This window comes from Metopolophium dirhodum, chromosome 3 (assembly GCF_019925205.1).
Source record: "Metopolophium dirhodum isolate CAU chromosome 3, ASM1992520v1, whole genome shotgun sequence".
In the NCBI taxonomy this organism is placed as follows: domain Eukaryota; kingdom Metazoa; phylum Arthropoda; class Insecta; order Hemiptera; family Aphididae; genus Metopolophium; species Metopolophium dirhodum.
This window is the reverse complement of record NC_083562.1, coordinates 31,203,877-31,218,664: the sequence shown is the minus strand read 5'-3', so window position 1 is coordinate 31,218,664 and position 14,788 is coordinate 31,203,877. Positions and strand designations below refer to the sequence as shown.

Sequence of the window (14,788 nt, the reverse complement as noted above, 5' to 3'; positions counted from 1 at the left end):
TATTGTAAATAACGTGACGCGGCTATTACCGTCGATAACAAGAAATTTGGTAAAAACATTCTAAAAATAACCCCTTTGCAATTCCATTATTATGTGTTGTCTGTCGATCCGTGGTTATGAAAATATTAATATTAACACGTGAGCGACTGAGTAAGTTATACCTAACCATATTATACCCGTCTACAATGTCAACATGGGTCTTTCGGAATTTTACTTAATTGAAGCCACATAAACACCGAGAATCCTGGATAATTGTTGTTTAGTCATCGATAATCAGTAATAAAAACGTCAATGTTTACATGGTGAATGGCGTACCTGTTTATCAAACTTCCCCAGAGAGCGTGACACGAACATCTATAAATAAACAGACGATAGTCGGCACCGTCGAATTTACTCGATTCCCAATCTAATAATTCTGGACAGGGTTTTTTTTTATTTATTATTGTCTCATATCAGGTATAATAATTATGTAATAATATAATTATACTGCCGCTAGTGTAATATTAACAATCACTATTCATCCCCATCGCCAGAATACAAGTACGTTTTGGTGGCCCTGAAAAGGGCCTTTTTAAGGTATGGTAACTAATGACGATGATCAAAGTTAAGCACGTTCACCGCGGATGCGACGGGCCAACTGGATGTCCTTTGGCATGATGGTGACACGCTTGGCGTGGATCGCGCAAAGATTGGTGTCTTCGAACAGACCTACCAAGTATGCCTCGCTAGCTTCTTGCAACGCCATGACCGCGGAGCTCTGGAAACGCAGGTCGGTCTTGAAGTCCTGGGCGATCTCGCGCACTAGACGTTGGAACGGCAATTTGCGGATCAAAAGTTCTGTGCTCTTCTGATAACGACGGATTTCACGGAGGGCAACGGTTCCCGGACGGTAACGATGTGGTTTTTTCACTCCTCCGGTGGCGGGTGCGCTCTTACGTGCGGCTTTGGTGGCCAACTGTTTCCTGGGCGCCTTTCCGCCGGTAGATTTACGAGCTGTCTGCTTGGTACGTGCCATTGCGCTGCTGGATTAGATTGTTCTGGGTTGGTGTGCAAAACGTGGATGTCGGACGACTGATGTGGTTCGAACACACTGTCGACCGGTATATATACGTAAATGGGAACGGTATGCGTCGTCCTCATTGGACGATGTTTAACGTTTAGAATTTTAGCGGCGGGGGTGGGGGGATAACCGGTCATGGTTCCGATTGGTGGTTCGGTGTCGTGAGAAACGTTTAAAAGGGACTGCGACCTGAAGAAAAGTATCAGTCAACGTTCAGTTCACATCCGAGCAAGTTGTCCAACACTATTTCCAACATTCAAAATGACAGGACGAGGCAAAGGAGGAAAAGGTCTGGGAAAAGGAGGCGCGAAACGTCATCGTAAAGTGCTCCGTGATAACATCCAGGGAATCACCAAGCCCGCCATCCGTCGGTTGGCTCGCCGAGGCGGTGTTAAACGTATTTCCGGTTTGATCTACGAAGAGACCCGTGGAGTTCTGAAGGTATTCCTGGAAAACGTGATCCGTGACGCAGTCACGTACACCGAGCACGCCAAGAGGAAGACCGTCACCGCCATGGACGTCGTGTACGCTCTCAAACGACAAGGTCGTACTCTGTACGGTTTCGGAGGTTAAATACTTACTGCTGAAGTTTAAAAACATCTTAAAAAGGCCCTTTTCAGGGCCACCATATGATGATGCCATAATATATCTCGCTTATAAAACCTTAGAGTAAAGAAATATTCCGTTCAAGTTGGTTATTCGTTGGCGTAAATGATAATTCCCAATTTGTTTAAGAAAAAAAACACGCGGAATAACGTTCCGAATATAACAGATTATATTCTATAATATTTTTTTTTTCATGATTATAATTGAAATACTACCGTAAGTCAAAACATAGAAATAACCTTAATCTTGTTATGATATTATTATATTGCGGGACTTTGAATTCAATATTACAAAAAAAGCTTTTTTGCGAATTCCAGTGGTGATTCACTATTTCACTACGTCATTCGTTTCGTGAACCTACCATGAATAAGCTAAGAGGTTTTTGTTTAATGATTTATTTTTAGAATGTTTTTTTTTCGAATTTCATTATGTACATTATAATTGTTATATTACAAGAAACATCGGTTCCTATAATGTGATAGATTAACCATGATGACATGGATAATAGTATAGGTGCTATGAACACGATAGATATTCATATTATTAATAGCCGTTGTGCGGGTATTACCGTCGATAACAAACAATTTGGTGAAAACATTCTAAAAATAACTCACCAATGAAAAACCTCAAAGAATGATATTGAGAATACTTGCAAAAAGGGTGTCCAAAAACGTAGAAAATGTAAATTATTGTTGTAGGAACTAAAATTCAGAAAATTTGTTTCTATAGAAATACCGGGACGGGGAATAATAATAATATCTCGACGTAATTAAATGTCATTATAAGTTAAATCATTGATGCAGTTATAAATAAAATTTCATTTGGGAAATTCTTAATCCATGGTTTTATTTTAACTAATTACAACGAAACTTCGAATTAACTGAGGGCATTGCGTGAATTTTTTCATGTACTTTATCACTTGTAAGACGGACACAACAAATGCGTGTACGTGTACAGGCCACGACGTTGCGCAGGTGAACCGTAAACAATTCACGTTCATTTTTATTTTTTTATTTTAACTTTTCGTCTATCCAGATATAACGCGATGAGACTCCTGAACACCTATTTGCAGTTGTTAATATGACTACTTGTCTTGAGGTCGATCAGCACACATTTTAAGATTATTTATTTATTTTATTTGAATTTAAAATTTTGGAAAATATTTAATATTTAAACAAAATCGACAGGAGTTTAGGAAACGTTAACCTGACCTAACCTAACCTAACGTCGGGAGTTTAGGAAACGTTAACCTAACCTAACCTAACCTAACGTCAGGAGTTTAGGAACGAGAAAATGTGTTGTTATCGATCTCAAGTAAATATTTTAATGTATCCAAATCAGTTTTCAGACGTCTTATCACGCTATCAGGTCCATCGGTAGGTCGGGACAAAAAGTGCATACAAATGAACATAAATTGTTGGTAATCTGCATTGAGTTTCGGCCGAAGTCCTCTCACAATGTGTCATTATAATTATTATTTATTCAACATGATTTCGGTTAAGTACGATGAAGACGAGATTTATTGATAAGGTCTGCCTCGTTAAAATTTCAGGTAGAAACGCCGGTGACGCCGTGCCGTAGCAGAGTCCTAAAACCGTCATATTCGAACAGCCGCTGTTCGTCGGGAAATCGATCGATTGGAAATCTGCAAATTCTATGGTCTCGGGGAACTCGTGGAGAATTAATCCAAAATATTTTTGTAAATTTTCGACTGGTTTCAGTCATACGGCAGACCTTCAAATACGGTTTACGAAAACCCGGTCGGAAGTGTGGAAATAACGACTCGTGGTGGTTTCGTGGTACTGGGTGGCGATGCAATAACCATTGGCGATCGTTTAGAATTTAGTTAGCTTTCCAAAAAGTTCAAAGCCAGATTTTTACCAACATTTCCCGTTGAGATATTGTGAAAAACGATTGTACAACCGTAGCTCGGAGGACGACGCGAATCACACTGGTTTACTAGTTGGCACGGTGCACTGTATATATTTACACATTTTTTAACACACTTGGTTATTTGGAGCTGGTGTACTTGGTCACAGCCTTGGTTCCTTCACTGACGGCGTGCTTGGCCAATTCACCGGGCAACAAGAGTCGAACGGCAGTTTGGATTTCCCGGCTGGTAATGGTCGAATGTTTGTTGTAGTGGGCCAGACGACTGGATTCGGCGGCGATGCGCTCGAACAGGTCGTTGACGAAGCTGTTCATGATGCTCATGGCTTTGGACGAGACTCCGGTGTCGGGATGTACTTGTTTCAACACTTTGTAGATGTAGATTGCGTACGATTCTTTCCTCTTGGGCTTGCGCTTCTTGTCGGACTTGGCGATGTTCTTTTGGGCCTTACTATAATATGTCTTGCAAGAAACATCATAGGAACCGATATTTTAGTAAAATCCTTAAATAACCGGACACCATATTTTTTCGTGAATTTTTTTTTACCCGACTATTTGCTGAAAAATATTGTTGAATCAGCGTTTGACGACACTCAGCTGATGTTTAGAACTTCACGCATTACCTACGTCATGTATTTTAAAATTTCATTCGAGTTTATTATTCAATAACAACCAATATTTCTTGAGCCCTTATCAGTGTCACCAATGTATATGTCACCAGTAAAATATTACTACATATTTCAATGATACGTTTTGTGAAATTGTAAATTTTGCACGTAGTAATTTTGTGTTATTTAGCTACCTATTATTAAAAAAAAAATCTAATAAAATTCGAAATGTACTTGTACCTTTAAATAGCTCAAAAAGAGTTAAAATGTTTTAATAACAATATTGTAAGGTTTGTAGAAAGTATAAATAAAAATATAATGTTTTTATCATAAATAAAATAAAATGTCATCTTGCCACCTGGGATATTATAATAATGTTATGATAAAAATAAAAAAACCTTTTTTTTAATTAAATACGGGCAATCACATACGATCGGCAAACATCATTATAATCAGGGGCGGCTGGCCAGGTGTGCTAGTGTGCCGTAGCATTATGTGTGGGCCGAGCCACACATTTCAACATTAGATGATATTACTAATAAATTTATTTTTAAATATAGAACAGTTTAAAAACCACTGCTATTGGTTGGTACAATTCTACAATAAGTTAATAGTCGAACCATGAGTTTATATTAATAATAATATGATGAGCATATTAGGTTAGTTATATTAGCAGTGCCACAATTAGCGGGGGGGCTGTGGGTGCAAGGCACCCCCAAAAGGGCCCTATCATCGTATTTAGGGGGCCCTTTTCAGACATAAAAGTATTTAGATTTTAAACTAATATTAATTTTTATTCCAATTTACAACACATGATGAAAATTGAAATTAATAGTATTTTATACTATGAATTTGTAACTATGACTTGTACTTGATATCTTATTTTTTTATCGTTAGTTTAAATTTTGTGTTAAATAATAGTTTTCAACTCTATGCTATTATCAATGATGTTATCCGATAAACAATTGAGAAAAATAATTAAGGCTTAGTGCTATTTTTAGACTAGTGCAGTGTTTGATGACTGATAACTGATAAATGATAATATTTTATTTAGTGAATACATTTTTGTTTTCATTTTTGATTTCACTTTTAAACGTAAAATGTCTCTAAATGCTCGTCCTAGTGGTGCACAAAAGAGGAAAGCCAAAAACATTCGACTTGCCGAAACCAATAAATTACGACGTTCGTTGGATAAATTTTGTAAAATTGCAAAAACTACCCATGTCAACACAGGTAAATAAAATTAAAAATATTATTACTTATATTATTTCATAATTTATATTTTTAACTTAAATATATTAATAATTATTATAAATATCATGATAGATAATACCCAAATTGATTTCATAAATTACACTATAAATTATAATATGTGTTGTAACTTGTAGGTACCTACTATTATATTATATATATTATCTAATAAAGCTTTATTCACATTTTGAAATGAACATTTTTAATTTCTATTATAGTAATTATCTGATTACATATTATTTAGGCAATAGACATGCATTTTGCACTGTTATTTTAGCATACCTACACACCTATTTTAAAAATAAATTAATTTTGTATACTATAATATAAAAGTTGTATACTACAACTTTTACTAGTTACTTGTGGGTATTTCAAGACAACTAACAAGTTAAAGTCAAATTAACTTAAATAGTTTCTTACAAACCAGTAGATATACTAACTACTACCTAAGTAATATTATTTACTATGGTTATCTATACTTTGTATTCAATAATGTGATTTTAGAATTAGAACTGTAAAAAATGATAACTATTGACTTAAAATTGTAAATTAAAGAAATCTTCACTTTAAATATTAAGTATCAATTTTTTTTATGAAAATAAGTTCATTTTTAATGTTCAGTATAATATATAATTCAAATAGATAATTGTTTTTAATATTTTTTGGTATTTTTATTAATTTTTGTGATTTTTTTCTTAATATTCATCTATTTCAAATATTTTTATAAATTGAAATATAATTTTCATATATTTCATATATATTTTTAAAATATTTTAGAAGAAAATCATAACACTGCAACTACTTATGTAAAGGAAATACAATTGGCCTTTAATGATGTATTGGAATGTACGGTGGAGAATTATAGTACAGACAATGAATTGGAACTCCAAGAAGATGTGCCTGAAAATATTCTAGTTAATGTGGCCAACGATAAAACTTCTATTGGTTAGTTAATAGTAAGATAATTATCACAAATAATTCTAATTTTTAAATTTTGTTAGTACATACTTTTCAAAAAAATTATCAATTGCTTTGTAAGTTTTACTAAAAACATTTATTTTAATTCTTGAAAATATTTAAGAAATTATAACACCAACAATTTTAATTTTTTAGGTGTAAATTTAAATTCTAAGTATCCAACAGACCGAGGAAATTTTCCTGTTGATATTTTAAGCAGTGATGTCAAAAGATTAATTGTTCAGTATGGTCCATGTAAACCAGTAATGGAATTTCCATTGGATACAAATGTTATTGATGATGTTGTATCGAAGACTCGTAAGTTTTCAACTCATTATTATTTCATGATGTTCAAATCTGGTATAAAAATACCATGGTTGTGGTTATGTTATTCAGTTGAGTTGAATAAATCATACTGTGAATCTTGTTGCCTTTTCGCAGACAGAAATTATGCCTATTTTAAATATTCTTGGATTGAAGGTATAAATGATTGGCAGCATTTATCTCAAAAAATTGCAAAACATGAAAAATCAATTCAACACATTGAAGCTGTAAAACTACGAACTATATGGATTAAGAATCAAACTAAAGAAGTAAATCTTGAAAAACAAATTTCTGTAGAAGCCAAGTTTTGGAGAGATGTACTTACTAGAATAATTAAAATTATACTTTTTCTTACTGCTGGCAATACAGCATTTTGAGGAAATGAAGGAAAAGGAGAAAAAGCATGTGAAGGTAATTTTTTAAGAACAGTACGACTTCTTGCTGAATTTGATCCAGTTTTGAGTACAGTTTTAACTGTTGAAGAAAATAAGGTCAAATATTTGAGTTGGAGTATACAAAATGAAGTAATTGATTTATTGGCAACAAATGTACAAAATATAATTTGTCAAGAAATTAGAGAAGCACCATTTTTTGCACTTATTATTGATTCTACTAAAGATATTTGTAAAGTAGATCAAGTTAGTGTGATAATAAGATATACTAGTATAAATTACCCACAAAAAAAAATAGATATTAAGGAATCCTTTTTAGGTTTTTTTCCTTTACATGAACATGCTGCTAAAGACCATGTTAATTTAATACTTGAAACTTTAATTAAGTTTGGTATTGATATAAATAAGTGTCGTGGGCCGGGTTTTGATAGGGCATCACTAATGAGCGGAATACACAATGGAGTAAAAAAAAGAATTTTGGATATTGTTCTACTAAACATAGAAAAAAAGAAAACACAAGAATTAAATATTGAAAAAATAATCAACGATTTTGCTCAAAATAAAGCTAGGAAAAAGAATTTTCTAAAATGATAATATTTGTATCTATTTCTATTTTCCATTCCAGTCAGTGAATAATAAAATTAACATTTTATTCTTTCAAACTTGTAGTATAATACAGATACTATTGTAATTAACTGTATTAAGGTGGTACATAATGTTATGTTTTATTTATACTTAAAAATTAAAAAATATCAACTGAGATGAAAACACATATGGTTTTAGGCTTATATTTTGAATGGAGGCCTATGCATAAATTATTTGATCTCTTTTTGTAAGTAAAATTATTTAAAATAAAGTGATAAAAATTGTTTAACTTTTTAAAATTTGTACTATGTATAGGCATTATTAGGAAAGCCAAAATAAAAATATTTAGCCCCCTGATGGGAAACCAAGTGTCTTTATTATTTTTGGGGTTTTTTGTTACTAGGGGGTATTAAGACCACCCTAATTGCGCTTTTGGTGCTATTCAATTTTGTAATACAAAAGTTTGAAATAGGGGACCCCAAAATTTGACTCACACCTGGGCCCTTTTATCTCTAGTTGCAGCACTGTATATTAGGTATGTCGTAAATTGTATTCTAATTCCTTAGCCAACAGTTTTAAAAATCAGTTTTATCCAGAAAAATGTTTTAACACTTTATTCAATTTGGTTGGTACATAGATCGCCAGAAAGTTATTGCTAAATAACAATCATTGAACCATTTGCAAATATTTATGAAAATATTGTAGGTTTGTTGAAAAAGAGAACAGAAAACATCGAGGAAAACATTTATAAAAAGCTTGAAGTTTAAATTAAAAGTAATGACTATAATAATGCGAAGATTCTGCAACTGATTAGAACTGATCTGAACTAACCTAACTGAAGATGATTTTGGTTTAATACGAGTATGAATTGTGACTATGAAATAAATGATAAAAACAATATTAAACAAACATCTAAAATATCAAAAGGATTATACATTTATGATTCTTAGAAAATATAACCTATTGGCTATCGTCTATTTATAATTTATAAATAGGCTGTAACAGAAAGACCTGAAAAAAAAAATAAAATATTATGCCATACTTAAACGTACGACAAAAATTGTGAAAATTGTTAACAAATAATTTAAGAAATATACTCGTCTCAAGAAATCCTAAAAATAATATTTATACCATAAAAAATTCTAAAAAATAAATTAGTTGACTGAGATAAATGTTTTTACCTCGGTTTTTACCAACAAAATTGTTCTTTATATATTTAGATATTCTATAGACTACAAGACGAATGAATAAGTGTATAACCCGGTGTATTATATATTTGATACACTAGGTACCCGAAAAATTAGGTATTCATAAAGAAGCCGTTATAAAGGGGTTTGGGCCATTTAGGTTTATAGAATACTAGGCCGTTTACCTGCCAGTCCGCTCCTGATTATAATAAGTATAAATCAAATACAAAAAAATAAAACAAAATATGGTATGTTGCGTGATAAAAACCAAATAAACAAAGTGTTGTGTACAACTTAATACGATGCGATAATAGCACGTGATAATACGATGATGGTGCTGTTGTCTCGGAGCGATGGTTTAGTTTATACAGCAGCTGCTAACGTTGTTCGGGCAGCATATTACCATTTTGCACATCAAATAAAACCCATACGCAAATATGGCTTTCTCATTGGTTCACCATTTGGTGCGATAAAATATTTAGATTTTTAATGAAATTAGGAAATCATTAAACAATAAGTATGTTGTAGTTGATTAATTTTATAGTACCTAACCTAACCTAACCTACCTATAAATTGTCCTTCAGAAGTAATTTTTTCTAATCTGCTTTTAAATTTTAATACATTTTCATAAGATGAACCACCAAACTTTGTAATGTTATTTACCATTTGTAATTATGCTTTCTATCTTTCAAAATTAAAAATGATTTTTTTCATCCCTATTTTCTTTAACAAATGTATCCACTATTGTTTTATAAGTTATCATATTTTTTTATCACTAAATGTTTAATTATATTACATTACTCTATTAGGTTCAATACCTAGGTAACCAAAAATCTAAAAAAAATATATTAACACAGTTATTTTTTACAGTCATTTTAAATTCAAATTTGGACAAAATTCAACAAAATCTCGAAAATTATCAATTATTGTAATTAAAAATTATAAAATCTTCAATTTTTATAACTAAGGATTGAAAAGTTAAAATAATATTCAATTTAAATCAGTTATCTGTGAACTACTTAATTCACAAAAATATCATCCAATATACTTAGTATTATCATAGACTGACTGAATGTCTTAGCTCAGAATCGTTTTTCTTATTCAATGATATTATATCAATGAATTCAAATTTAACTCCATCCATTACAGTGACCCATTTGTAACCTACTGTACAGCGGAGCAATACCCACTTGCCTACCTTTTTAAAAATTCAGTCTAGTAGAGTGTTGACTAAATTAAGTTAACTGAATAAGTATCATAACTTAATGTTACTGTCATAGTCAAATACAAATTAAACCAAGTTTTGGATATACCCAAGCATTAATTCTTTCATAGACATAATAATGTGATAGTTAACGAATAGTATAATATTTATTATGACCTGCACGCTCAAACAGTACTATAGTAATTTTACAGTACCTTTTTCTAACATTTTTTTAAACATTTAAAAAATATTTTTTTGTTACTTGGGGCAGTACTTTTTAAAGATATTTTCATGTAATATTCGTGTAATATGTATTTAATAATGAAATATATTAATTCTATTATTATATACATTACGGTAATTAATAATGAGTTTCAAATATTAATGAGGTCATCAAGAGTATATAAAGTATCAAATATGATACAAAACTTTTTTTTTATGTTATCAATAAATCATTTTTTACATATCTATTTTTAGCAACTCAGAAAGGTATTTTGTAGAAACCTTCCCAGACAGACTAGTCAAACATTTGCTGTCTGGGTTACTGTTGTTAATATTTAATGTGTGATAATAATTAAATTGGTATGGTGACATGGTGAATTTTCTTCATAGTCCATGTACATACAGTACATTGTGTAATTGAGTGTTCCATAAATTAATTTCAAATTAATCTTTCTATTAATTCTGATGATATAATGCCTTCCTCTTTTAAAAATAATATTGTAGAAAATGGCTCAACAACTATTGTTTGGTCGAATTTAAATAATATACGCGATATTGGAAAGTGGGTAGACAAATTTTCTACAAAAACGAATACTAGGTGGAATGTACGAACAACAGTTCCTAAAGGAACATATATTCAATGCAAGTAGTTACCTAGTAAATATGATGTAAATAAATTATTATATTTATGAATCAGAAATGTAAACTAAATGTTTTGTGATGCTACTTTACAGAAAAAATTATGTTTGCCACCATAAAGTTGATAGATGTTAAACAAAAGAGGCTAATTGTCAAGCATCTATTAAAATTTTAGTGAAAATCGGGGTGAAAATAGACACTGTATCTACTAGAAAAAGTGACCCTTTTGTGAAGGTGGGTAAAACATTAGTAATTACATTTAAGTTGTAGGCTTGTAAAATATTGTAAAAAAAAAAAAAAAAATAAAAATAAAAATAATAATATAATCAATTAAAAAACATGAAATTAGGTACTATTTATTTATCCTAGTAGTAGGCACATCTAGTGATGTAAGTAGGAAATTTCCAAGGAAAAAATTGAACCATTTGTTTTTATTAACATCATTTTTGTAATGATAAAATAGCGATACCGCAAATACAGAATAATATAGGTAATACTGTGCAAATATTATAAATATTATCATTACCTCTGTACTTATAAATTATGTTGAAAAACAAAACATTTAAATTAATACAATTTGTACAGTACATTATTTTTAACGTTATGAAATATACTTTAAAATTCAATAAATATTTTTTATTTTATTTTTATTTTACACGCTTTCAGTAAAAAGCCCGGTAAACAGTAAGTTTTATAAAATAAAAATTCAATTTTTAAATACCTATCAGAAATGTACAGATATTTATCCTTAGAAATTTCTTGATTATAAAATTTCTAAAATTTTACATCACTAGGCACATCACACATTCTTTAAATTTACCTCAAAATTTACTGAAAAATTTAAACTTTAAATTATATAACCATTAATAACTACTTTAATATTTCATGTTTATAGAATAAATACTTAAGTATGATTACTATTGCAAATACTCATAATCAATGTCAATGGGATGACAATATTAGATGCATTACGGTAAATATATATTAACAATAATAATATGACAGATTTAAAGTAGAATTTATGTTGATTTGTTATAATAGATAGTGCCATTTGATGTAAATAAAACATAATTTGATTGTACTATATTTATAATAGAATTAATTAGGCAAAGTTTGAATATACAATTAGTCCGTTTCTAATTAAAATTGACCACTAATTCAGTTAGTATTTCTAATAAAAATTAGTATCCCGGTTAATATTATTTTATTTAAATGTATTTTATCAACCTAAGTATACACAAAAATTATTTGTATTATTTTATAATTAATAGATATCATGAGAGTATTTTAACAATGGCAAATAAACCAATTGAAGATTTTTCGAATGGTAGAATTAAACTGGCATGACCAGTGGCGATTACTAAACCTAGGACCCCGTACTGGTCAAGGAGTAATAACGGGAGTAATAATGGTAATCAAATATATATATATTATATTTACATGATGAATATATTCTATAAATGTATTATTATTTATTACTAGTGATGCTGTTTACTATAGAACCATTAGTATTACAAATTATTACCTAATAGTTTTAATTTTGCAATTTATTACACTACATCAGAATTGTAATCCAAATCCAGTACTCATATATTTTCATAAGTATATTACAGATTTTACTTCACAGGTGTTTTCTTTATTCTTTTAAACTACAAAATTATTATTAAATTTTAAATGTGATAAATTTTGTCAAAATTTGAACTTAAAATGCTTATAAAAAAATTGTGTCTATGTATTTTTAATATTTTTCAACTGCTATTGTAACAATATATTAGGAGCATAACATTAAATTTTCAGGCATTTTTACCTAATACAATTTTATTGATATTTATAGAAAAAAAAAACTAAAAAAATTGAAAACTGACCTCGAAACTGACAATGTTTGTAAACAGCACAAAAAGAGTCAAATTATTTTCAAAATTGTATGGTGTATAAAAAATGATAATATAAATATTCAGTGAAATTTTCAAGTATCTACAGTCCATTCATTTTTTAATTACAATAAAATAAGATAATCGTTACGAGTAATTGAGTGAATCAAAAAGTATCAAATGTTATAAAAATACAATAAAAATATGAATTTCAAATGCTCATAAAAATTTAATTTGAGTTTCTTGTAGACATTTTTTTTTTTGATAATGGTAGACAAACTTATGAGAAATCTTGTATTACATTTTCAAATCATAGATTTAAAAGGAAAATTTTTTAAGAATTTCTAACTCAAAATAATTTTCAAATTTTCGTCATTTTGTCAATATTTAAACTTTAAATGCTTATAAAAAAAATTGTGACTATGGGTTTTTAATTTTTTTCATCTGCCTTTGAAACAATATACTAGGAGCCTTCTATTAAATTTTCAAGCTTTTTTAACCAACAAATAAAATTTTAATGATATTTATGGAAAAAAAACTAAAAATGTCTGTAAAGAGCTCAAAATAAGTCAAAATATTTGGAAAATGTTATGGTATATAGAAAATCCTAATATAAACATTCAGTCAAAATTGTATGTACCTACGGTCATTTGTTTAAGAGTTGCACCAAAAACTAAAATCAATTTTTTCAAAAACAGATTTTGCGTACAAATTACCGTTTTTCTTTGATTTTTCTCGATTTTTCTTTTGTTTTTCACGGTGCTTTTGAAAACTACTGAAAAAAATTTTACTTTTGATCCCCTAAAGTACCAACTAGATTCACTTTCCTTACAGAAAAGATACTGTTGAAGAAAATCAAATCACTTTTATTGTCCTAAAAGGTGATGACAGACACAAAAATAAAAAAACACATTGTTGTAAAATAATATATAAATATATTAATATGTTATGTAGGTAGGTCGTATGTAGGTAGCTAATTATATTTACAAATAAATAATTTAATTATTTTCTTAAAAATGAAAATTTGTTTATATGCAGACATAGTAGTAGGTAACATAATGTATAATTACCTACAGTGGCGTAGCCAGGGGGTGGTTTTAGGGGTTCAAACTGTTCTTAACTGTTTAACGTTTGTTTAATACTAGTTATTACTAGTTAGTAGTTATTAAGGCCACTAATAAGTAATCGCTATGAATAATCTGAAAAGAAAAGCACTCAAGCAAGAACAAGGACAATCAAAAACTATTTTACAGTTTTTTAAAAACAAAATTCCTGAATCATTAGATGTAAGTATTTATAATTTTTTTTTTCTCATTGAAAAAAATTTTTATATATTTACAATCTGTACATGTTATACAATAAGTAAATTGGATAAGATACATATGAGTTTAAATTTCAAATATATATAATTAATTTTTTTTTTTTTTTGTAACTAATTCATAATTATATTCTAGGATACTCATTTAGTTGCTATTTCTGACAATACAAATGCAACAGTGATAAACGAAAATTCATCAGAATTGAATATTAATTTGAATACAAATGCAGATTGTTCAATTGTAAGATGTTTATAAATATTATATTATATTAGAACATAATGTTCTGTCATAGTTTAAAATATTAAATTACTTTTATATTTTTAGTCCACACCAGTATCAATAGTAAATATGGATGAATATAAAACAGCAAAGTCACTAAATGATATTGGTTTATTTGTTAATTGTTCTGAAAGGGTAAGTTTTAAGTAGTTAAATATAGTAGTAATAATATAGTAGTTATATCCTTACACAATATTATTTGATTTATTTAAATTAATATGCAATTTTGAATACAATAGGTAATAACAACGAACTACTAGATAAAACTCATTTAATTATATTTTAGATTTTTGGTGATCCATAATTCTGATAACTTAAGTAAAGCATTTTTCATTTAATTGTGTGTACACTGTTAAATGATTAGGGAATTTATATAATAATATACATTTATGAT

At 29.3% G+C, this 14,788-nt stretch overlaps 3 protein-coding genes and 1 pseudogene across 3 annotated transcripts; 3 read left to right on the top strand and 1 right to left on the bottom strand.

Moving 5' to 3' along the window:
• Positions 1-1,193: 1,193 nt before the first annotated feature.
• LOC132940470 (histone H4) lies at positions 1,194-1,675 on the top strand. The gene has a single exon (XM_061008103.1). The coding sequence runs from the start codon at positions 1,322-1,324 to the stop codon at positions 1,631-1,633; it is 312 nt and encodes a 103-aa protein (XP_060864086.1). The 5' UTR covers positions 1,194-1,321; the 3' UTR covers positions 1,634-1,675.
• Positions 1,676-3,676: 2,001 nt separating this feature from the next.
• On the bottom strand, positions 3,677-4,188 carry LOC132940635 (histone H2B). Its single transcript, XM_061008351.1, has 2 exons — positions 4,184-4,188; positions 3,677-4,007 (listed from the first exon to the last, which is right to left on the bottom strand). Exons 1-2 carry the CDS (start codon positions 4,186-4,188, stop codon positions 3,677-3,679), a joined length of 336 nt encoding a protein of 111 aa, XP_060864334.1.
• A 6,544-nt stretch (positions 4,189-10,732) lies between these two features.
• LOC132940634 (uncharacterized) lies at positions 10,733-12,380 on the top strand (annotated as a pseudogene).
• An 846-nt stretch (positions 12,381-13,226) lies between these two features.
• LOC132940633 (uncharacterized) lies at positions 13,227-14,698 on the top strand. Its single transcript, XM_061008349.1, has 4 exons — positions 13,227-14,082; positions 14,251-14,355; positions 14,440-14,529; positions 14,681-14,698. Exons 1-4 carry the CDS (start codon positions 13,987-13,989, stop codon positions 14,696-14,698), a joined length of 309 nt encoding a protein of 102 aa, XP_060864332.1. The 5' UTR covers positions 13,227-13,986.
• Positions 14,699-14,788: the final 90 nt, after the last annotated feature.

Coding starts and splice junctions, on each gene's coding strand:
- LOC132940470 (XM_061008103.1), top strand. CDS start 1,322: ATGACAGGACGAGGCAAAGGAGGAAAAGGTCTGGGAAAAGGAGGCGCG.
- LOC132940633 (XM_061008349.1), top strand. CDS start 13,987: ATGAATAATCTGAAAAGAAAAGCACTCAAGCAAGAACAAGGACAATCA. Junction 14,083..14,250: donor AAATTCCTGAATCATTAGAT/GTAAGTATTTAT, acceptor ATTATATTCTAG/GATACTCATTTAGTTGCTAT. Junction 14,356..14,439: donor CAAATGCAGATTGTTCAATT/GTAAGATGTTTA, acceptor TTATATTTTTAG/TCCACACCAGTATCAATAGT.